General features: G+C 49.0%; 1 protein-coding gene across 3 annotated transcripts in view; it reads right to left on the reverse strand.

Annotated features, from left to right (window-relative positions):
• Positions 1 to 6,611: 6,611 nt before the first annotated feature.
• The window catches only part of ldlrad3 (low density lipoprotein receptor class A domain containing 3), a 48,202-nt gene continuing 29,541 nt past the window's right edge, over positions 6,612 to 25,272 (reverse strand). For all 3 annotated transcript variants that reach the window (XM_055509477.1, XM_029154766.3, XM_029154765.3), the window contains 2 exons: positions 8,813 to 9,218; positions 6,612 to 8,411 (listed from right to left, as the gene is read on the reverse strand). In XM_055509477.1, the coding sequence (XP_055365452.1) occupies positions 8,198 to 8,411; positions 8,813 to 9,218 (620 nt within the window). In that variant the 3' untranslated portion in view covers positions 6,612 to 8,197. The remainder of the gene's footprint in view (positions 8,412 to 8,812; positions 9,219 to 25,272) is intronic.

Raw genomic sequence — 25,272 nt, forward strand, 5'->3', positions numbered from 1 at the left:
CATGAGATCATCTGTGAGCATCACAGATGGTCCAGGGTCCCTTTGCAGGCCGGACCCTCATTTATATCTATCAGGGGAAGAAGCTGGAGCCTTTGCTTTTCTGTCGATCTCTCTCTCTCTCTCTCTCTCTCTCTGTCAGACACACTCACCCAAGCAGACACTACGCAAACTATGGGCTGGTGCACCCTACCTAGCAACGCCTCGCGCTGAATGGCATCACACTGCTCTGTGGTCCAACTCTATAGTCAGTGGAATCAATAGGCGGCTGATGCTCGAGGATCTGGCTGCTGTCCACAAGGGGGACTGTTTGTCTTTGCTCATCTCAGTATAGCATTATATCATCTTCTATTCATGCAGCTGTCCACAATTTGACCAAAAAGATAAAGCAGGATGGAAGCACATTGTTCAGCTGAACAGTAAATGCTTTTTTTTATAGTGTGTTAGAATGTTAAAAAAATCTTTTCTTTATGCTTGTAATAATTTGCATTTAAATTTTAGAATTCTCCAACTAAGGGAACTCAGCAAGCTGTTGCACCAACCAGCCCCCCCTCTACCATCCATTCACATAGCAACCAGTGCTCATTGAGGAATCATCAGCTCCTTCTGATGTGTTCCCTTCGCCCGTTTTGCATAGGTCCCCACCTCGGGGCCTTTGGGCATGGCACTGTGCCCTGACACTGGAGTCTGGGGGAATGCACACCCTGCTGAATGCTTTCTAATGGCTCCCAATGGTCTTTAATGAGCTTGAAGAAGCAACGCTCCGTATGTTGTGGTTCACCTGGGAAAATCCCAATCTGTGCACCCGAGGATCGAGCACACACACACACACACACACACACACACACACACACACACACACACACACACACACACACACACACACACACACACACACACACACGTGGGCAGCATTCACACACGCTCACGCACACACACAGGGAACCAGAACCACGCATTCAACTGGCTTTTTGCAGCCTCAGCACACCATTGTCCCGCTGGTGAAAAGGTTTGGAACGTGGTCAGTCACGGTTCCATTAGTGCGTGTTGTGTGTGTGGGTGCATGTTTGTGTTAATGCTTTAGTATTACCTTGTCTGATGTTTATCCTTTTTCATTTCCAGGTATTTCCCAAGAATAAAGATTGGACTTAATTGATTATTATTCTTGTCAATGAAGGAACCGAGTCTCTGAAAAGATGTGATCGCCCTCACGTCTTTTTCGGGCCCTAATTAACAATAGCGAGACACATATAACCCCATTCGTTGCCTCTCTCCACCTTTCCAACCCACTCCCATTCCCCCAGTCTGCTATCAGCCTCACAAGTCTCTGGGGTCTCATAAACTAGCACACTGATTTTGGAAAATCCAACATGTGCTTTGTTTTCTCTACCAGTGTTTCCTCCTCATTAATATTTCCACTGCATATCAATAACGCCGTATATACTGTATATTTTTACCTTCGCCACACATTTCCTTTATTTCTCTATGGAGACACACGCGTTAGAAATGAACGCCCTTCGCTTACTTCTTTCTTCTAACATCAATCTTTTATGTCTCTCTGTTTTGTGTCGGCCTCTGTCCCGTGTCTTTCTGTCTGTCCTCCATTTGTGTCCAAGCAGCTGCAGCACTTTCTAACATCCATGACCGGCAGTGAGAGGTGCTCTATCAGCAGAGGGTGTGAACGTGACAAAGTTGGGACTTCCCTCGCTTCCTTGGTCCACAAAGGCAGGGTGACCTGCGACAGAATATCAGCACCAGCAGAAAGGCACCTGCTTTTGCTCGCACTAAATGGATGCAGCCCATGCACTGACACCCTCCCTCCCGCCTTCTCTCCATCTTTCGGCATAAAGGGGTTTTCTCTTCCTTTCATTCTTCCCCACGTATTCAGAAGTAAAGTCTGTGGTCTGGCAGCAGTACAGTTGAGTGCACATATCACCCAGGACCAAGGTGTCTTTGATGTCAACCTATGCAAATCCTCTGCTTTAAAGGTCCCCTGCAGATGTGTTCCCCCTCCTCCTCCTCACCTGAGGTTTGCTGTTCCACTTCACGGAGCATCAGTGGTCAGGTCAGTAGAGCACAGTAAGCCTCGGCCCGCGGGCCCCTCAGTCAGGGGTTCAGGGCCCCTACCGCCCCCCAGAGGGAGTACCCGAGGAGGCAAGGGGAGGGCCAGGGCAGCCACGTTTGACAGCTCTACACACAGGGTCTGCTGGTGACCAGGGGGCCATCGAAGGGGCCGAACTATACCGCTTTAGATAGCACCACACCTCGGTTCCACCCCCTCGAGCTACTCGGCTGTTGTTTCCCTGGAGAAAAGGGTGTGTTCGCAAGAGGGTCGAGGCGAGGAGAGGCAGGGCCCGGGACAAAGGGCGCTTCTCTGGCCAGCACTGTTCTGCATGGTAGCGGCTGTATTCTTCTCCCCTCTCTTTTGCCTTTTCTTTTCTTTGGGTTAGATGCCTTTGTGGGGACATGATGGAAGCTGGGGGGCAGATATGATGGATGGAACCGGGGGGCACGGATGAGCCGGTGGGAGGTGGGGGGGGGGCACGGGGAAGGCGGGGATGGTGGGGCCCAGTGTCGTGCTCCCTGTCTAAGAGGAACGTGCGAGGCATGGCGTGGCCTTGGGTGGTAGGCGGACTGGGTGGGGGGCGCTGCTTTCTATGCATGTTCCTTTGCATGGGGGGGGGGGGGGGGGGGGGGCTTGTGAGGGTCCGCGCAGCAAGTAGATTGTTGCTGCTGGTAGAGAATGATTCAAGCTGTGGATATATATTTAGGGAAAGGATTTACTTTTTAGCATCATGGGGGATCCGGCTCCCCTGATGAATCTGCAAGAAAAGTCCAAGATCAGCAGATGGGCTTTGACGATGATAAATATCGGCCACTAGTGCACAAATGTTGAAAAGTTATTTATGAGTGACTTCAATGTCAAATATTTTATTCCCTAAATCCAGATGGTATCACATTTGTACCCGACTTATAAAACTTAAGGGCTGTGGGAGTGTAATAGGAGGGGTGTGAATCCCGCTGAGGGACGTGCGTGCGCCTGCGTGCACACGTACTGGGTGCCGTAGTATGTGGAGCTCCGTTCTCTGGGGGTGAAAAGACAGATGAGGGTGCAGTGTCGTGGTACAGCCCCCATATTTCATCACAGACAGTATAGAACCAGGGCTAGATAAATTGTTTAAAGCAATCATCATGTGGCTGCGCCTTGACCAACAACCGAGCGTACAGTGCGGCGCCACACACGGCGCGCGATGATGTCATCAATTCCGAGGCTCGCGGCACAGCTCCCCCCCCCTTTTATTGCGAGGCATCAGAAGGGCATCGGGAGAATCAGGAATGCCAGTATTCCCAAAGGGCCGCTGTCCTTACTGCACCTTGCACTCGGGAATGTCCTCTGAGCAAATCAATGGCGGCCTCCTCCCTCTCCCACCGTCCACCTCGCGATGAGGAATGTCCCAGCCCATACGAATACACGGCGATGCGCTGATAACCACAGGAATGCCTTTGCATAAAAATTCAAACCCCCATTTAACCACATGACGCCATTCAAATTCAGAATAACTCGTGGTTTATTTACAATTCATCTTAATCACTGTAATCAGTAATTGCCTACTCGACTCAGTGACCAGTTGTTTGTTACAAAACACATATTTGTGTTCGCTGAAACGATTATTATTGTGGCCTCGGAGGCCTTTCTGCGCCGGACCACCTGCTGCATGACAAAACCACTCACCACTCGCCATGAAACACAGCAAACCTCCCCCTGCTTCATCACAGACAGGAACACGGGCAAGAAAAGGGAGCAGGACAGACGCCAATCGTCCGCCCATCGGACACCAGTCAGGTGCTGGCGACCTGCTGGCGATTCCCTCTGGAGGCCTGAGATCAGTATCTGGCAACATGCTGGTCGTCCAGTAGCAGGCAGCCTGGTGGCTGTCACCCTGTGCCCAGAGAGAGCCATCCTCTTAGGGCTGGGACAAAGGTGGCTGGTCCTCGGGGATTACCCATTAGCATGCTGGTCTGTGTGTTTAACACTGGTCTGAATGGGAAGGACAAGAGCCAGCACCACGGCCCATTCTTAGGCCGGGAAGTGTTACTGTTTCAGCTGCTAATGCCAGTCTGACTTATGCATATATACATGCATACATGCATATATATGAGAGGATTATTTTACCATGGGTATGCTGAGGCACAGTTCTGCTATTTGAGGTGAAACCTGGTCATAGAAACTATTTCTCTTTGGTACTTTAATGCCATAAATCATGGGTTCCCGACTTTAACTTGTGTAATTGTGGCAGGTTTTTAACTTATGCAAGAGTTGTAGACTGGTTTGTTGTCTGATGTGGAGAATCTACATCTCACCCGCTTGGAGCGCACTGATAAACAGGGTTGATGTAGGTTTGGGGCCATTGTGGTTTCATCCCAGTATGTAAACTGGTGTCAGACATGACAGGTGAAACCAGATAGTGCGCCACTGTGACCACAGTCTCCTTTTCTGTGCCCGCGTGTGTGTGTGTGTACTGATGTGTAACGACGCCTGTATGAAAATGCACGTTTGCGATTGTCCCCATTTAATGCGTTGTCGCCCGCGCGTGTGTCCGTGACTGTGCGGCGCTGCCGTGCGCGTGCGATTATGTGCTCAGACGTGCTGGCCGCTAGCTGATAATAACACAAGAGGCCGTGTGTTTGCGGATTTCTCGTCGAGGAGATTCCCACCGTGCTCAGCGTGTCTGGGCCCTGTGTGTTTTCGGGGTTGCACGCGTGACTCCGCCAGCTGTTCCATTCTCCCGTCGCACCCCCCACCCCCGCCCCCTTCAGCCCCTCGCCCGGCCCTCGTCCCTCGCCCGGCGCTCCCTCCCTCCCTCGGAGGCCTGCTCTTCATCTGATAAGGGCTGCACTGGCCAGACCCTTGGCAGTGCTCCTCAGAGCCCCTTTAGAGCTTCTCCATGCTAACAATGCGCCCTCCTCCCCGTCCACGCTCTCACCATTTACATGTGAAAACACGGGGTCTTATCTCCAGTTCACTGGAGCTATGGCACAGCAGCCAAGCGAGCATGCGCGTTCGAATATGAGCGAGAGAGAGAGAGAGAGCTGCTAAAGCTATATTTATACGCCTACTTCAGCTTTGTTACCCTCAAAAGAAATATTATAAAAGGGCAACTTGATAGAATATGAGGCAAACTCAAGGGTCTTATTTTGCCTAACCTGAAACAATTAAAGAGCTTTATCGTTACTGGGATATTAGCCAGTTTTTGCTCTGTGTCTAATGACACTAATAACAGTAATACAAAATAAAAGACCCCCCTGAGAGACAAGCTAGTCTCTCTGCTCTGTCACCTTGGAATATTGCCATGGAGTCTGTTCACGATCGTCCTTATCTGAACGTGGCGTCACAACTTTCCTCAGCGCTGCCACGACAAACGGCCCAACGACCGCTATTACTCCTCTGCCTTGTTTATCGCTTGCATCATCTCTCGCGCTCTGAGCGTGAATGGGCTTGGACGCGGTTCCTCTGGGGGCCTCAACTGATGCGATCCAGGAACACAATTATTTTGCATTATAGGTAGAAATTCCCCGCTGCCAGTTCCCCAGCTGCGAGGCAGAGCGAGACAGCAACGGACAGCGAGGGAGAAGTGCGCAGGCTTTTAATTAAAGTCTGTGTAGTTAAGGGCTCAGGCTAAGCAAACATGGGCCTCCAGCATCAGAGTTGAAGATGAGGTAAAGGGGAGCGCGACGGGGGGGGGTCGTAGGGGAGGAAAGCTCCCAACGCTGGCTGAGGGAGGACGGGTGGGGGGATGGGGGGTGAGGGGGAGAATGAAAGGTACACGAGAGGGAGGAGATAAAAGATGAGCAGCTCAGAATAACGGACTTTTAGGAAGCGAGAGGCAGGCTGAGCGACGGTGTGTGTGTGTGTGTGTGTGTGTGTGTGGGGGGGGGGGGGGGCATGTGGTGCTATAATGATATCTGATGCATCATAATGTGATGCGGATATTGAGGTGGGAGATGAAATGTAGGGTGAATAGCAATTAAGAAACGGGGCGACATCAGGAGATAATATTCATGAATTCATGGGACTAGGAGCAACATGAGATGATATTGATAGTTGCCATGAAGACGAGATGTGTACAGACGTGAGCTTGAGCCATATTTCTTCAGTATGAACAGATAAAAAAAATAGCTGTGACAAAAACAGATTACAACAGTAATAGGACAGACTGAGCTGCACCTGTAGATGGATCTGCTCTGGGGTTTGTTTATAGTGAAGGCGCGGTGACATCTACTGGTGGGAGTGTAGAACTAGCTAACTTATACTAAACTTTTTAAACTGTCTCGCAGATTATTTTTATAACAGCTGAGTGTGATTTTAGGACATTTCACATTACATAATTAATTTAAACTGTTACTTCTACATGGAAATTAATCCACTGATTCTAAACTTATCTATATAAAAACAACCAAAATGTTTAATAAACCTTTACAAGCTCCATCTCATTATACTACGTCACATGCTACCTCTAATATTAATGACAAAAATTAGCATAATATTTATCAGCTGGCATTTTACATTGAGCTGATATATTTATTTATAGAGAAGAATGAAATATGGACAAAGACAGTGGCTAAACCTTTATTTATTTATTTCTCTATTAGAATGTGGCTTTTATTTGACAGGCTGGCAGTGCAACTCCAGATCAATCAATAATCACATATTGACAAAATATAAAGCTGCTTATGAATTGGTCTCCAGAAAGGCTCATCAACGCAACAACGTCGGAGTTTGATTTCTAGATATAAAGGCCAAACATGTCGCAGTGGACAGCAGAGTTCACCACGTTCCTTCAAACAAACACGCTATGAACAACAGAACTGACAGTCTGGTTTAAACCTGAGAATGTTTTTCCAGTTTTACAAAAAATAAAATGATTTCCGTCTGATTCAGTTAATTCCAAACGTAATAAGCTACAATCATTTGGAGTTATAGTGGAGAGATGGTTAATAATGATTATCTTTGGTTCATTGTTCTCATTTCTGCAGCTTCACTGCTGGTTCTAGGGAAAAGCACAAGAAAGCACTACATGACATTGTTAAACATTGTACTCATATTAACCTCTGACTAGTATTTACTTATTTACATTTCAGGTTAGTACTGATTGATTCACTAAAATACTTCAGATATGGATTTCAGCATTGTCTAGACTTCCTGTTGGACACAGTCAGAGTTATGTTGAGTAGAAACCTCAACCAGAATGAAGGCGATCCAAGCTTTAGGTTTTAAATGCATGTTGTCATAAGCTTGCTGTTAAATCTCAGACAGGCATAAAATAAGGCTGCAGGAAACTAGTTCTTATTTTTTGATAAATAGATGAAACAAATTGTTATTATTAATATTGCATACAGGAGTGGCTCTGCTGGCCACAGGAATGCATGCTTATGTATGCTTTTAATGCCACTTCTGCCTGGCATTGTTCAGGAACTTCAATGGTCCTCTTCACATTTCTAGCTGGAAATGAAACACAACAAACAATAAAGTAAAAGCCGCCGATCTTCTAGAAAGATCTATAATTTCTCTTTCAAGTAAAAAACACTAAAAAAATTCTATTTTAATGAGTTGACTGTGACTCAATGTCTGTACAGGAAAGTACTATGTGTTTGAATTAAAACAGATACAAAGGTTTGGTTCTGAATTACTCTTAAAATTGCATCTAATAAAAAACTTCTAGTATTTAAAATTAAAGTCTTTATATGTTTTGTTATAAACCATGACAGAAAATATTGTTGATGCAAAACATGAAGCATAGCAAGAAGTATTAAAATCATTCTCCGTCAAGTGCTGCCAAAGTGTGTCACACACACTATTGTATCTTGATTATTCCATGTCTTTTATGACACAAGTTCATCATCATCTTTCTATTAATTGTGTCTTTACAGACACACATTGTTGTCACTGGTAAATTTTTCATTGGAGAACTATTTAACTGAAGTCTAAAATCAAGATACCAATCAAGGCTTAGTGTTAGACAACCCCAGCAGGGGGCGCCAGCTCGCAGCATCAGTCACACTGTCAGTCTAGCAGGAAAAGCTGGTCTCAGTCAAGGGCTTCACTGTGCCGCCGCGTCGCCAGCGCGTTTGGGACAACGTGCCCACGTCTCTGTCCTCGTCGTGGGCTGTCCTGGCCTCGGGTCCTTCAGTCCAGCGACCTCTATTTGTCCCCAGCCTGTAAGACGGCGGCTCCATCCCCGGCGCTGGCCCGAGAGCCCGAGGCCACAGTTCTGGGTGTGGAGGGTGCCGCGTCTGGCATCGTGAGGGGGCTCAGAGTGTCCTGTGTGGCCTCATACTGAGGCAGCTCACCGTCTGATGGAGGCTCCCCATGTGCCAGGTAGGGAGGAGGGGGGAGATCGAACCACGGCGGCCGACTACAGACAGAAGAAACAAATATAGAATGTGATGCCAGCTTCACAAGCTGATTACAATATTACGATATTTACCCAGTATACGGTGAGTCGTACTGTAGAATAGAATTCAACCAGAATATCCTTCTGCCCCTTATGAAATTGTCTGTCATTTTTACTAATGCCCGCTTTGTGTAAACATCAACATTTAACTCTTGTTTAATAACAGATAATTATCCAACAGATTACAGGACTAAATATTTGTCCATTACAAATGATACGAAAGTCCCACTGAGATAGATGATGTCATATGGCTCTCAGCAGATTGTTAATTGTCTGAGGTAAGTTAAGATAGGAAAAATATCTGAAAATCACATTTTACTGTCTAAATACCTTTAAGCATGTATAATCATTGCTCCTTTTACCTGACATCAAGAACGGCCTCTGAATATGACGGAGGGGAGTCCATGGGGAGGCCTGAGGGATACAGCGTCCCAGACAACAGCTGGAGCGCCTGAGGATTCGAGTTGTAGTGGTTTGCAGTGGTGGGGGAGCCTGGTGACAGACCCGGACCTCCAGGATGCACGTGGCTCCGGTCCAGGATGACGAGACGCGACAGCAGGAGGGGCTGGTGGTGGTGGTGGTGGTGATGGGAGCTCCCTCTCACGCTCCTGGGCAACAGGACGCTCCGCTTCCTCTGGTGATGCAGCACCAGGGCCAGCAGCGCCACCACCAGGAGGAAGATGACGGCGCTGCCGATGACGGCGTAGGTGATGCTGGGGTAGTAGCGCAGGCGGTAGTCCAGCGTCACAAAGTCCTGGCCCGAGGCCTCTGCGGGGGGCGAGAGGCAGAGTGGGGGGCGGTGAGGGACACAGAAAAGGGCAGAGGACGAGGCAGGGAAACGGAGGGGGAAGCGAAGAAGACAGCTATGAATATCAAACAGTAAACTGGGCTCAGGTTCACTTTGAAATGCGCTGGGTGTAATTGAATAGAGGCGGCCTGGAGATGAGAGCGCAACATAATAAAAGGAGTAACAGCGGACAGACTCTCTCACGGAGTTTACACTGACAAGGAGAACAAATGGAGCATCGTGTACAATGAAGACACACACACACACAAACAAGCTGGGACCTCGCTCTCCATTATGGAAATGAGGAACAGGGGCTACATATTGTACACATTGTAATTTATTGCTGCCACAGATCCACATATGCAGGTTTGCATCGACTTAGTGACTCACTTTCTTAAAGTTCCAGCAGTGAACACCAGTATCTAACAGAACTGTGCCTGCTTACTGTAGACAGGATGAGGGAGCAGCGCGTAAACACGTCCGCTGGCCGCGCTGCGCGCAGGTAAATGCAGTTCCACCCGCTCGCCACCAGGGCGCGCTGTTGCGGCAGGAACGGAGCGCCGCTTATTACAGAGGTGCGTGAAGGCTGAGCTAATGAGGAACGAGCAACTTGAAAGCAGTTTACGGCGGATGTTTAGTGCCGCCGGTGCCACGCGGGGCCGCGCACATCAAACCGCCTTGTAAAACGCCGAGCACGCTCAGTGGGACTCCTCCTGTGTTCTGTGGATCCAAAAAAACCTCTGAAGCCATAAAGAAACCTTCCTCTCCTCAGAAGAGTAACCACAAAACCCAAAGTCCAAAGCGACATTGGCAAAAAAAACAAAACAAAAAAAAACCTTTTGACTTCTGAACAATATACAGCAGTTTTAGCCACAAATGGATGACAAAGGCTTATTCTGGCAATTTGCAGCTGTTCAATGATATGTGGATTAAAAAATAAATGTTTATTCCTTGACTAATTCAGAGCAGAATAAACCACTGCAGGTTATAGTAAACTCTGTTTTTCAGCCACTAGGAACCTTGGAGTTCTACAATCTTTGGTTCTACAAAGATTCCACTCAGAGTGTTGTCAGTCTCTTAAAAGGAAAATGAATGAACCTACAGAAAATGTCTAACAATACCCGCGTCCTCTCTTTGGCTGGTGGTTCGAGGCTATGTGCTTCGCTTTCCTCAGCAGCCTTTGCTGAGTTTGCGTTGTCCTTCATTCATACACAGTGTGGCTGCATGGGGGGGGGGGGTGTATGTCCACGCTGGTGAATTTCAGACAACAACCAGGCTGGCACATAACCCATTTATGTACCAGTGTGTATCTAGGGGCCCCCGTGCCTTAATTAAATCTAATCTAATTCAGATGCTCCACCCGCCCGCTGCCCCGATCAGGCACCAGCCAATAAAACAAGCCACCTCGACCCCTCCCTTTTGATTTCAAATTGTCCAGGTCCTTCACGCTACCGGCTAATTACGAAGCGGACTCTCAGCAGAAACAGGCCAAAACAAAGAAGAATTACTTCTATAATTACCTCGTGAAAAAAGGAGCCCAAATAGAGAGAGCCCTCCGCCGCCACCGCAGGCGTCCGATCAGCTTTCAGGCGGCGGCGAGCGAGAAACACGCACACAAAAGGGACTCCTAATGTTGTAACTCTAACAATGGGAGCCCACTCGGTACATTAGCAATAGAGACCTGAAAGGCTGTTTCAAATCACGCCGGAGATGAAAAGACGGGGGGAAAAAGAGATAAAGGCTGAACGGCTTCGTTTCTGTCACAGGAGAGTGCCCCCCCCACCACCACCACCACCACCACCAACCCCGACTGTGTGTTTGATTCAGCTCTGCTTTTCAGCCCATTTCGTGTCGTTAGCTGTAGTTACAGCTCGATGGAAGACGCGAATGCCAAGACAGAAAAAGGGGCGGGTCTCACGATTTGAGTCAGGATCTCACTGCACATATTAAACATCACTTACAGTACTTCCTGTTTCAGGTGTTGCTTTCAGGTTTTACCTGTAAAAGCGATTTCTTTGAACAACAGACCATCGTTATAGATGTCTGAGCCGGAGCCAGCTGTTGTTGTTCGGGTGCATCAAACGAAAGAGGAAAACTTCATAATTCTAATTCTAAATTGTGTCCAGTAGTTTCTGGCTTCCACATGTTACACAACCATCTCCTCCCGCACCCCGTGAACCCAAACGCGCCTGGTCCCACGAGCCGCTCTGGCAGCCGATCGGTTGTAGTGAATTCATTTCATAGACGATCGAAGTCGAACATCAAAGTTCACGAGAGCCGTTTAGTTTCTGGCAGGAGCTGACATGAAAGGATGAAACGCATCCGCGCTACGAAGCCGCGGCACGGCTGCTCGGACGCCGTCGACACGAGGACGGGCGGCGCTTAAAGTTAACCGAGGTTTTCACTTTGGCTCATTAAAGAGGCGATTCGTTCAAACACGACGACGATAGGTTCAAAACCAGCTCCCTTAAAATCCGCTCTCGCGTTGTAAACTACTACTACTGCACTTCATCATACAGGAAGCTTTCCATGTAGTTCCCTGTGACATTGACTGTGGCGCCTCCAACAGACCTCCATACTGTCTTCATAAACCGTCCATATGTGGAGGCTCGGGGGGGGGAGGCGGCCATTTTAATTACACCAGAGTGCCTTCTCCCCACATCTCTTCATCTAATACTCTCTCCCTGTCCTCCCCTCTCACCACCACTCCAGATGCCCCCCCCCCCCACCAGCTTTGTACTGTCCAGGCCTCGCGCTCTATCCCGCCTTCATGACGAACAACAGCCGCAGCAGGATCCTGCTCATCTAATACAGCGACAAAAACGTCCCCCTCTCCCCGTCGAACCTTTCTCCGCTTCCTTCATTTTTATGACACCACTGCCTTTTCCATTTCCAGCGGTCTACCACTCTTTTTATGCATTTCATTATCGCGCCGGCATCAATCTTATTACCACTGCATGAGGAGGAGAGAATTATAGGGACGTGGTGATGTCACAGACAGTAATGGTGGACGCAGGAGTGGTGCTGGAAAGTGATGTGGATGTCAGAGGGGTGATGGAGGGGAGGACGGCGTTGAGTATCTGCTGTCTCTCCTCTTCTTCCACCACTGGTTAACCCCACACACGCTTTATACACCTGAGGCCTCTGCCGTGTCCCTTCTTTGTTGGCAGTGACGCCTTTTGTGGCTCAGTTCATTTCAATCCTCATCCTTTGTGGTGCAGCAGTTTTCATATTTACACTTCTGCTTCATATGGAGTATTATTAGCTATAAACCTGTGCACAGCCCCTCTGGAAAACCACCACCTCACAGACAACGCCAGGGATGAAGATGAGGTTGAATCCTGCAGAACGCATGCAACCAGATGCCCAGAAAACTATACCAAGTTAATAGTAAAGAAGCTATTGAACAGGCTGTGAAGCAGCAGCACACGTTGATGGCTAAGATACGATATAAGTGTTTGAACGCTGGCTACCTGCCACTGAATATGCCAGAGAAACCAGAATGAGCAAAATGAACTGACAATAAAATCTCCACATATCCTAATTTCCACACTCGAAATGCCTCTCAGTAAAGCGAGTGGAGAGATCCCCCCTCCTCTGCCTCACTCATCAGGGAGAAGACAGGGGCTGCACAGATGTGTGGTACTTTCCCTCTACACTGGCAACTCATTACATATTCATAAAGTGCCGCCTTTAAAATGAGTCCAAACTGAGGGGGAATCATCATTTGGATTCACCACTCTGACTTCAGCCCATTGTTGCTTTGCCTTCGCTGACGCTAATTGCCGGTGTGGGGCTTGTGGCTCATTTGGCAGCTCTGTTGCCGCAGTTATGCTCACAATGACAGACGCAGATGAAATGGGGAGCGGAACCAGCGACGGCTCGCGGCCCAGAACATTAGGTCCAGCGTGAGCGACGGCGACGGGGGGAGGAGACCACTAGGGGGCAGACTGTTCACAGTTATACTTGTATGCAAGCCTGTGCACACACACACACACACACACACACACACACACACACACACACACACACACACACACACACACACACACACACACACACACACACTCATCCTTCATTTGTTAGCATTGGGCGGGCGTCCAGAGCGAGGGGAGGGCATGCACCATCTGGCTTGAAAAAGGCGCACACATGTGGGATGAGCATCCAGTCTACACACCGTACCTCACAGAGAGTTAATCGGGAATAAGTCCAAGCAGAGAATGCTTTCAGATGCTTAACGGGTAAAAAGTGCAATATGAACAAAACCCCAAGAGATCGTTTCATGCTGGTCCAGAGTCCAGAGCGGACTAAAAGTAAACACTAAGCCACACCCTGGAAAAATATGACAAAAACAACTTGTGGGTTGTTTGGTGCACTAGTGGCTTCAGTCTGCTCGGACTCCTTCACCAGCAAAGCGGAGCTGAGAGGGTGAAAAACAAACTCTTTAAAGTGTCTGTGGTTCTCTAAACACGGCTGTGAAACCCACACTGTCCGGCTTCTACGGTGTGAGTTGGACCACGCACACCTGCTATTAAAAAGGTCTGTGGAGCATCCGCTCCCTCAGAGAGAGAGGCCGTTTCTCTGCGCACAGGCAGCATTAGACCACGGGCTCCTCCTGTTTGCTTCTCTTATTGACTCTGGAGGCGAGCGTCACGTTAGAGCCGCGGCGGCTAACGATTCTGCTGCTAACCCCGCGGGGCGGAAGTTGCCTGTAAGCGCTCGCCGACAGCGCCGCCGCCACTAACACGCAGCCGCGCTTATCTCGATGAACCCGCAGATCTGGATGCAGATTTTAAAAGCGCGGTGCCGCCGCACCGGAGACGTATGGTGTTTGTTTGTGCGCTGCGACTTACGAATGGGACGTGCCCACGCGGGCAACACTGATGAATGGCTTCAGGCGCGGGGGGAAACACGGAGGCGTGGGCTTTATCCAGCGGTCGCACCTGGAAAGACTCCGCATTCTCCCGCGTCTGACCTCTGGGGCGACTTTGGGGTTTTCATTAGGGGACTCGCGCGCTGGAAGCAAAGCCTCTGTGACAAATGACATACTCTGTCACTGAACTACGCCCACGGCTGAGCCACTGCCTTGGGCGTAATCGCCTCAGCTTCTGCGTTTTAAGCCCGATGAGCGAGGGCTTCGTTTGTGCGACTCTGGCCTTTAACTCGTGGATTGCACGAAACAAGTGGCTGGTAGTAAAATGGGACTTTGCTCTAATTTAGCACTTTACTGTGTATTTAAGCGTCGACTCTCCTAAGACCTGAGGGGTTAGCGGACCTTCCTTCAGCGTGTGATCAGCCTCGTTGTTCTCTGTCGTCTTATATTGTTTCACAGAGGCTTTCTGCCAAAAACCTTCCCCTTGGTGAGACATAAAAAAAAAAAATCCATCGATTGAAAGCTGCTCTGCCAAGCCACATTGGGGAGGCGACGCAAGCGCTGTGTGATGGGACTGTTCTGGAGCCCTTCAGCATCCCAGTGTTAATATTCATGTCCCATTCTGTCACCATGTTCCTGTGCCCTGTCATGTACTATATGTCTGTTCTTGTTAGTACGGCACGGAGAGGGAAGGGACTGTGTGTAGTGCTGTGTGTAGTGCTGTGTGTAGTGCTGTGTGTAGTGCTGTACAACGCTGCCCGTCCTCACTGGGAACCTCTGCATCTGCATAATTAAGAAAAAAGTGCCACTGTATTTGTGTTGTTTGTCTCTGAGTGTGTTATTTGCCATCTGGCTGTACACTGTATGTGTGTCTGTGTGTGTGTTGCGTGTGTGCGCGCGTGTTCCTGCAGCACTTTGAGGACGGGAGGTTTTCATGCTTCATCGGGCCTCTATTTGCCTGTCCTGTAATAACTTGTCCGCTTCATTGCTCGCCACTATCAGGAGCCCTCATAACACTCAGTCACAGCTTACTGTGGCCGGCCCTAGGAGCCGATGGGGGGGTCGGAGTTAATGGACGGCCTCGGCAGCCGGGGAACGTCCACGGAGGAGGATGAGCGATGAAGGAGCGATGGGAGCGATGGGGTGGGAAGGTTGAAGGGCAGGTGAGAGGAAGAGGAGAAACCCATGAACGAAGCAGAAGGAGCCACAGACGCATGTAAAAGAAGACGCAGAGCGACTATGAGACGCAGAAAGAAGTTGGGGATGAGTCCAGATCATAAACGAAGACAAAACACTAATGCTAATACTAACGTTTTTTCAGTAACAACATATCATTTATTTATTAACCTACATCAGCGCAAATTGCTAGAGTACTGCTGCAGTATAATGATGTTAGCAGCACCATAATGATACTACAAAGGTTAGACAGGCGTCGCTGTGCTCAGCGTGGGTAATGAATGTTGACAGTGTTTGATAGGGTGTGATTCTGTGTTTACAAGTTGCTAAATTGAATTGACATAGTATTTGTGTATGTTTATTGGTTTATGCAAACCCAACTAAACGTATAGTCTAACGCATTTCTGTGCAGCCCACGTGGATAAGGCCTCGATACTTTTTTTTTTTAAATGTAGCTAAATAAATTTAAAAAAAGCCAAACAATAGAGGACAAAGAGCCACGAGCTAAAATAAATATTTCACATCTGCATGTTCGGTTCAAAGGACCTAATTGTGGTGGCGGCTGAGAGATGAGGGGAGAGCAGTGGGAAGTGGGACGGCTGCATGTCTGGGGAGAAAATCCGAGGTAAAATGAGTTCACGGATAAAAGGCGACAGATGCCGGCAGACGGAGGGACGTTGATATTTTATAGGTTCATTTTTGCACATGAACCAACGCAATGGACTCAGCAGCAGCAGCAGCAGCACTCGTGATTCCGCTTGTATCCGTGCGGGTGCCTCGGCCTCTTTTGAGAAACTCTTTCAATGCAGCAGCGCGTTCGTGAAGGGGCTGCTATTTTTAGCGGCTAAAAGGAAGACGAATCGGGCGGCGTGAGGGGTTACTGTGGGTCGCTGGGGAGCCTGCGCCCTGGAACCTGTTGGGTGCGGTCGCCATGGCAACTGTGCTTCTGGGGTTCAGAAGGTCATTAATGTGGAAAGCCGGAGAGTGGGCCCGCACAGGCCGCGCATGTGCCTGATGAATGCACAGATGACGTCTGACGGGACCGTCCGCTCTCATGAGAGGCAGCAGCCTGAGCAGCGACAGGATGATGAAACCCGCAGCGGAGACGCAGGCTCGTCTGCCCGCTCACTGACAGAAAACGCATCTAGGATGACTGACTACTGGGGGAAAATTGGACTCAGTGCCTTAAAAATGTTTTTCCAGTACAGACGTGTGGTTAATGGTGACTGTTGCCGACATCCTCAGAGAATTAGGAGGTTCGTTAAGCTCGAACGTGCCTTTATTTTCAGTTTAAGCATGGTTTGAGACTGTGAAGTGCTGTGTGTCACCCCCAAAATGAAGAGAGGAGCTGAAACGTGTAGGGACTGTGGTGTTGAGGGTCCTATAGTGCATAGTTAGTCAGCGATGAGGTGAAGCAGCAGCGGCACCAGCACAGAAACACTCCAGTGGAACCATTCTGCAGGAAAACGGTCCTTATGCAGAGAAAAGCGACCGATGGAGAAGCCATGACACCGCCCATCACCACTTTATTCACTCTGAGGTAATGATTAACACCCGCTGCTCTTTGAATATGCTGGTTGCAATGATAATATGAGTAGGAAGCATGCGGGTGCAGGAGATCAGGACTGAATGGATTGAATGGAGGCGGGTGGACTGCCTGCTTGACCACAGCAGCATCCAACAGAAGCACACGGTCCCTGAAATGCACCACATATTGCATTTTGTTCCTATTACTGCTGGATTCTAATAAAAGATTAGGAGTCAGACCCAAGGTCAGCTGAAAAGGTAAACGCTGCTACAGGCAGTTGGAGCAAAAGTAATGATGAAGGGGAGCATGTGATGCGGAGGAGGATAAGGCTGAATGGCTGTTTGGAGGAAAATGAGAGTCGGGTCTTAAACACTTCACCCACAGCACTTCCTTATTATCCTGTCTGTCACTCACAGGGTGTTGTGTTGTCTTTGACCTTATTTCAAGCTTGACATTCTCCCAAACCTCATTATTTAAAAGCCTTCAGATGCGCATGTATCATCCGGATCTCTATGGATCTCCCCACACACGCTTCCAGTCCTCTCTTTGTTAAGAAACAGCGCCGAGCAGCGTCTGATAAACTGCTGAGATGCGGTGAAGACGTCCTTTCGGCGTCGCGTCTCAAACACATTGACCGGACGAACCAGTCCTGTTGCTCTAACACGGCGTGACCAATTAAGAGAGGAGACTGCGAATCAATTATTCATGTACCTTACAGTGCATCTGCTGCACCAACACGAGCCCGGTGCTTTATTGGCTAAACTGAAGCAGTGGGACCCAGTGTGTGTTTAACCTTTAAGAGTGAGGAGGCCGATATTTGTCTGCTTATACCTTTACTTTACTGATGACTTCTCCAATATCCTGTATTTATTCCATCACCCTGAGCTGTTTGTCCGTCTCTGTCGACGGCGACAGATTAATAAAAGCGCACAAACTGTTTGCTTTGCTTCCTCCCTCCTTAATGTCGCGTCGGATTAAACAGCTCAACTCCTTCACGCCTCTCGACCCTCTAAGTGCCTTTTTCTTAGCGGGAGCTTCTCTTAATGGCGGCGGCCGCATTAACGGCGTCCTCCAGATCAATGAACAGCCGGCCGTAGCATCACCGCGCGCCACCGTACTTTAATTTAGCCGTTTGAGGATATGAGAGCGCGTTGATGATCCTATTCATCGCGTGCACGTGCGTGTGCGCGCACACACACACACACACACACACACACACACACACACACATACACACACACACACACACACACACACACACACACACACACACACACACACACACACACGGGGGCCGACCACACGTCAAGCTGTTGCGTTCAGCGCAACTGAGTCAACATTACGCCCGTTCAATTAATAATGCAGCTTGGAGCCGTGAATCATCTGTAGCCGCAGGGGGTCGTACAGTATGATATCTGTGTGAATGACAGATCAGCAACATCCTGACCCGAGCTTAGTGTCATCATAGTAGAGTATGAGCAGATCATCGCTGGGAACCAAGATGATAATGTTTCAATAAATCAGTAAAATCACAGATGACTACAGCTCTGCACATAAAAGACTGAGGAGTAAATAAGGGTTCTTTATAGCCTCCATGCGCTTTTTCCAAACACTGAGAGCCGATATGCAAATGCTGGATGACAGAGAGGAGCCGCTGTGCAGGTTTCTGTCTGGTTTGAACGTATGAAAAGCAGCTATTTCCGTAAATGCTATAATTCCTGCAGTGAAGAGACACAGAACGGTCCTTCCTCATTACAGTCAGGTCCCCGTGCGCCGTCATGCGAAGCTGGAAGCCGCACATCTGGATGACACACGTCTCCCACCGTATCTCCTCATATTATTCAGCTGAGGCGGCCTCTCGCACGCCGCTTCCAGCTCAGCGTCTGTCCTGCCCGACGCCGCTCAGAGACGAGCCGGCGCCGCCGCCGGGCGCCGGAACCCAAACGACGGCTGACTGGATTGCAGTTTGTCAGTCATACGAACGCCTCACGCTGCTCGCCCAGTTTCAGAGCTGTAGTATTAAGAGCCAAACACAGCGGCGGCCCTAAACCGCCTCATCTGCGTGAGGTCTCATCCACAGTGCAGCTGCGTGAGAACCAGATGATGCAACGTCCTCCCCATCCGCGGTACAGTACGACTGTCTTTCCATTTCACTTTGAACACATTTTTTTTTTTTGTTGTAAATGACAAACAAACCAAACTCCTGAAACTCACCAGCCGCCGCTGTTCCGCTCTTTGGCTTTTCCTCCCTATGTTTATTACTACAGCAGCCAACATGCACATGTGCGGCGACGTGGGATGTTTTCAATATTTCTGCTGCCTTTTCAGACATGAATCAATCTAGCAAAAAATAAATAAATAAAAACATAAAAATGTCCAAAAACACTTTTCAAAGAGTTTTAGGAGCTCTCCTGTGGTTTGGCTGGTCGTAATTCGAAATTCCTTTTTTTTAATTTTCAAAAACATGGGTGTGGGCAGCTGGAATCCAACACCAGAGAATGAGCGGACAAAGTTTTCTTTCCAAACGAAAGACTCCTCAGTTTTCAGCGTTTTTAGCAGAGGTGATGCAAAGCGGTGGCTCTTTTAGAAACAGGTAGTTCCCATTAAATTCAAGAGCAGAAGATCAGTTTCATCATTTCACTTTTTGTCTGTGTAGTTTTTCAAATGTAAATCGTTACATATTGTAATTATCCATATTTCTCAGGTTACTGCTCTTCTTTATTATAGACTGCATCTCTCTCTCTCTCCCTCTCTCTCTCTCTCTGCAGTGGTTCTTACCGGCCGCAAGCATATGCATGTGAGCATCCAGAGACTTGGGCGGGGCGGCGGCAGAAAGAGGACAAAAAGGGATGAGGAGGGTGTTAGAGAGGATGATAAAAACACAGAGAAACAGCACTGCGGGAGCGGCGTGGCGTTGAACAAAGCCACCGCAGACTGCCAGAGGAGGAAAAAGGAGGGATCCCGTGATTAGAGGAAACCAGAGAGGGGGAGAGTGGAAGTGTAAAGCAACGAGGAAGGGGCGCAGGTGGGAGTCCAAGAGGCAAAATATCCAATAATTCCCATGGATGAGACCACTGTTAATGCACTAAACAAGGCCTCCTATTGACCCACTTTGAGCATCTGACACCTTCTCGCTCCCTCTCTCCCGCCGTCGCTCGCCCCCCGTTCTGCCGCCGCTGCGTTTCTGTCCCTACCTTCTCCCCCCTCCCGTCTCCCCCGCTCTCGTTCTATTCTCACCTCGCCACTCTGGCTCGACTTCAGTCCATTCATCCTGTTCACTCACTTTGTTCTTTCCTCTTCCCCTCCCTCACCTGCGCCTGTCTGATTCCTGCCCGCTCAGCCCCATCTCTGCAGGTACCCGTGTTTCCTGCCTCCCTTTTCATCTGCCTCCCTGGCTTCTTTCTTTGCTCCTCTCAGTGGCTCTTCTCCCTCCCATGATCCTCTCCCCAGCTCCCCCGTTTCCCACCTCTCCTTTGTCGTCCGCCTTGATTCCCTGACTTTCTGCACAATGAATCCAGAGGGTTTTATCTCTTCTTCCTTAATGGCTTTGCCACTCTCCCTAATCCCTCATCTCCATCAGCTTCCCTCATGCTCCCCATCCCTCTTTCCATTGTGCTTTCCTTCCCTCTTTTGCTCCTTTGCCTTCACACTCACATTTAGCTATTTTTTCATTCTATACCCCCCCTTCACATTTCTATCTCTCAAACTCCCTGACATGCAATTCCTCTTTTCTCTCTCAGGGCACTGTTTGTGTTTTTTTTTATATTCGTTCCACATAAGCCTCCTCCTTTTTGCCTTTCGTTCACGGGGTCACACCGAATACACGCTAATAACTACTCACACACGTGATGGGCGAATGCACACTTAACCCCGTGCACATCGAGCGCGCCGCTAAAGTGTGCAAATCTGTTTACTCCTAATAGCCGCACACCATTTGGCTCTAATTCCAGTCGAGCAGATGCGCGGAGAGAAAAGGCTGCGTCAATACAACAGCGAGTTCCTGTCAGACGCCCATTAAACACATGCACATTATGCAGAAATCATGCAGTATTCACTGGAAGATATGTTTAGTGTTCCGAACTCTAAATTATTCCTCAGTCTGACAGCCAAAAAAAAAACCCCACAGCCACTTAAAAAGAGGCGTTCAGGAAATCGCGTCTTTCAGAGAATCAGGCAGCGTCACCTGTTTTACCTTCTGAGTCGGAGGCTCCTTCTGCTCAAACACCAATTTACTTCAGTTCATAGTTTCTAATGCTGCTAAGTGATTGTGCCACACCTGGCTGGGCACGCTCGACCCGGCAAAAGAGGAGGTATTATGGTCAAAAATTATTGTGGGGAAATTAAACGGGGCTCTGGGCACATAATTATCCCCTGCAAGTACACTGCTGCGTCTAAACTTCTACTCATCGAAGCCGTCCAGAGGTACGAACTCCTCATCACCGTGCTTTTCATAATTGCCTGCAGTTTGAATTAAAATGAAGAACAGCATTCTTCTCCAGGGATAAAAAATACATATGTACAAAAATCAATAGGGGAAGTGATTATGTTTTACTTTAGTTTGAAGTTTAAACACTATTAGTTAAGCCAAAACCTGCACAGGAGCAGGTGACTGGTGTTGGCGCAGCCTCGGAGCCTCTCGGTCGCCCTTTAATGTGACATTGTTTGAGGTGGATAATGGCTTTGTGGGCCTCACAGCGGCGTGCACCATGCGTGCTGGACGTGGAGACAAAAAGTAAAAGCCTAATTCGAGCGCCACACACCGTGGGCCGACCAGTGAGGGGGCTCTGAGGGGCCGGGAGGGACCTGCCTTTCAAATCAAGTGTCGAGAGGAGAGGAGCGAAGCAGTCGACGCCAACTAACAAGTCAGCTAATGGTTGGAGAGCCGATCAATCAACCCGATCCAGTGACTTTGCTGGTGAATCGACACACAACAGCCCGACCGGCCACTCGTCCTGCGTCGCCTCCTCTTGGATTCCTTCAGCGAGTCGTACAGTAGACACAACCACTCCACACAAACCACCACACTCGCAGCACAACCCCACTCGATAGCAACAGAGGAGCTATTGTGTGGACTGAAATTCCTCCACCAGGCTGCGGGTGCGCGTCGAACGCCATCGCCATGGCGACCGGATGAGGAGAGCTTTTTTTTATTTTTTTTTTATTTATAGGAGCATGACAGCTGACTGGTCCTGATTCAAGGACGGGGGGGGGGGGGGGATTCATGCAGACTCCCCTGGTCCAAGGAGCGACCTCCCTGTGTGGCTGTAGCCAACGGCAACGGAGGCCTTAAACAACAGGAGAGCTAACGGCACTGACACTTAGCCTTGGAGAAGAGGGGGAGGAGGATGGGAGGGACGGAAAACAAGTGCAGATTTGCTTTAAGATCAGTATACAGAACACAGCATGTGCTTCACTATCCTCTCTTCCCATACGAGCATCATTTGGGGAGGTAGGTGATGAGAACGTCTTGGCTCCAGCAGACCAGCACCCAGGAGCCCTTCAACGCCGCTTTGTGAACACGCTTCGGGCTAACAAAAACAAAATCCTGAAACTTTTTTCAGAGTTCAAATCCATGGGCGGTGACATGTGCAACCTCCCCCATTTGTGCCTGTCAAGTGTGGGTTGGCTCTGATAAACTGGCACTATTACATTTCACTCCCACACCACAGTCTATTGCCATTATGCTCCCCTATGCCATTTCACGCTCCCTCCCACGCCTTTCTCTCCCCGCCAGAGCTCTGACTACTGCTGATGAAGGGCAGCAACACACCAGCGCGTCAGCGCCGCACACGTCTACGGCAAAAAAACGCAGAAGGGATTAAGACTTCACCCAGAGCCGCTAAACTGTTCAGGCGCAAACTGTGGCAACGATCAATAGATGAGTGACTGTGTTAGAATCTATTAGCAAGTTAAAAGGACACCAATACATTGTTTGTTCTTTATTCCACTAACTACAAAACACTATATATTAAGGTCTGGTTTAGTGGCAACGCTAATGGAGAGGCAGGAGTTAGTGCCGTGCGCTGCCCCGTCTGAATTATGGCTGTTTGTTGCCACTGTAAATGGCAGAGCTGCTGAGACAGGTTGTTGAGTACATAGCGCTTATGCAAAGCAGCAGATGCAGCGCTGGTAGATCTATGGAGCAGTTCTTACGCAGCCTTAGGAGGATATAACAAACAGAAAGCTGTAGATTACTCTCTGTGGGAGGAGAGCGTCCCCGGAGTATAAAACGAGGGATTTGACTCCTCAGACAGGAGGCTGCTCCACACACACACACACACACACACACACACACACACACACACACACACACACACACACACACACACACACACACACACACACACACACACACACACACACAGGACTGTGCGGATTCATTCCGCTAACGATTTAAATGTGTACGTAGCGTACAGATGTGAATGTCAACATCTGTAGATCTGACATTTCTCCCCCCTGCTTCAAACAAACTTAATTAGTGCAATGAGGCTTTCAAAGACCAATTCCCTGTGGGTTCTAATATTTATTTGCCTCTCACTTATCCAATTATTGCAGCAATATTAAAATAAATTGAGTCTGAGTCAGAGGAACGAGAGCATCGATCTTCCCCTTCGCTGTCACAGCGAACGGTGCAAAACCGAAGAAGTATTTCGTCAGCTGAATAGAAGACTTTCAGCTGAAACTTTGGCGCTTGCGGGCCACACAAAGCGCGACTCATCATCAAAAGCGGCGCGGTGTCAGCTGAGAGCGCGTGAAGCCCTCCGGTCAGCGCCCGTCCCCCTGCTGCCGCCTTCACGCCCCCCCCCCTCTGGACAAAGGCTTCTGGAGACGAGGATGACTCCCTCCACCTCGTCCCATTCCCGTCGCCGGCTCGTGCTAATTAACGCACGACGGGAGACGCTGAGGTGCGCATTTTAAATCAATTACTTCTCAAACGGCTCCTGGGGGGGAAATTTTCCGACGCTTCCTGCGCGGCTACTGTCATCACTTTTGCAGAGAGCCTTTCAACTCGTCGGGTGCCATGACCTCCACAAAGTTCTCCGCGGAACAATCGCTGTCAGATGTTTCGCGACTCTGGCTGCTTCATGCGTCCTTGGATGTGCAGGTCGGCTCTGCTGCGCTCAGAGAGGCCTCCTCCAGCATCGGCACCGTGGAGGTGTTTCGGCAACGAGCCGTCGCAGGGGCAAACGTGGCTCCGACGCTGAACTCTTCCTTTTATTTCCCCGCTAGCGGGAGGAAGACTGGGGGGAGAGCAAAGACAAGCTCAGCTTTACAAAACCAGCTTTCATGTCATCTCTGTTCCCAGAGTTACACCGCTGGGCCTCGGGGCTCATCTTGAAATGGATGCCGCTCTCATCCTCCCCGGCTTATCGTTACCTATCACTCACTTCTACCCAAATCCCTGCCTTTCGCTGCTAAATCACCTGTCTCTCCTCGCTTCCATCTTCCTGTCCATTGCTATTCATTGCTCCCTGCGACTCCCTTCCTGGTTCACAATATTATGTTTATACGGCGCGCTTTCCATTTCTTTATCTCCGCTATCCGTTACAGACTCCACATCCCACTAGTACTATCTCATTCTCTGATGATTGCACCAATGCATTTATAGGCGACTGTGTATTGTTACATTACGCTGTTCGCCACCTTTTCGCTATTTCAAAAATCAATTACCCATCACGTGGAGTGAGAAACAATAAAAGCGGCCCTACGGAGCTGTGCTGGTGTCTGCAGATGCCACGTTGTTTAAAACCGCTCTGACAGAAAACAGAATTGGTGCCCGACACATGGTAGCTGACCAGCAGTCTATTAACGCCGCTGCGGTTCGACTGCTGACCACCTGCATGCATCCATTCAAACACAGGGAGCAAATGGACACAGAAGCAGGTAATTATGGGCGGAGAGGAAGAGGAGCTGAACACGGGGGAAGAGAGAAGTCCAGGGGAGAAGGTGAGGAAGGAGATGCTGCACCCAGTTGGCTTAGAGCGGATATTGTACGTCTTATCTGTCACCTGCAGGTCCGGGCTTATTATAGAGGGAGAAGCAAAGTCACAGCAGAATGTAAGCTGAGCATGTGTGTGTGTGTGTGTTTGCAAACAGGAGAGAGAGAAAGAGAGAGAGAGAGAGAGACAGAGAGAGAGAGAGAGAGAGAGAGAGAGACAGAGACAGAGACAGAGAGTCAAACTGCAGCCAAGCCTTCACTCGCTCTGCAGCACAGAGTAGGATGAAACATATGATAAACAAATACACAAACAAAGAAACATATGAGTTTGGAAAGTGAGTTGCTCTTTCTTGAGGTGTTCTGGAGGCCACGGCTTCCCAACACTCACAGTGAAACACATAGATTTTATATGCACTGACAGGAAACTGAAAACACAGAGCTGTGCCGAAAACATTTTAGCAGTGTAGAAACCACTCCCACCCAGACCTGGATAGATCTAGATGAAATAGATCATCAGCA

This window comes from Betta splendens, chromosome 6 (assembly GCF_900634795.4).
Source record: "Betta splendens chromosome 6, fBetSpl5.4, whole genome shotgun sequence".
NCBI classification, from domain to species: domain Eukaryota; kingdom Metazoa; phylum Chordata; class Actinopteri; order Anabantiformes; family Osphronemidae; genus Betta; species Betta splendens.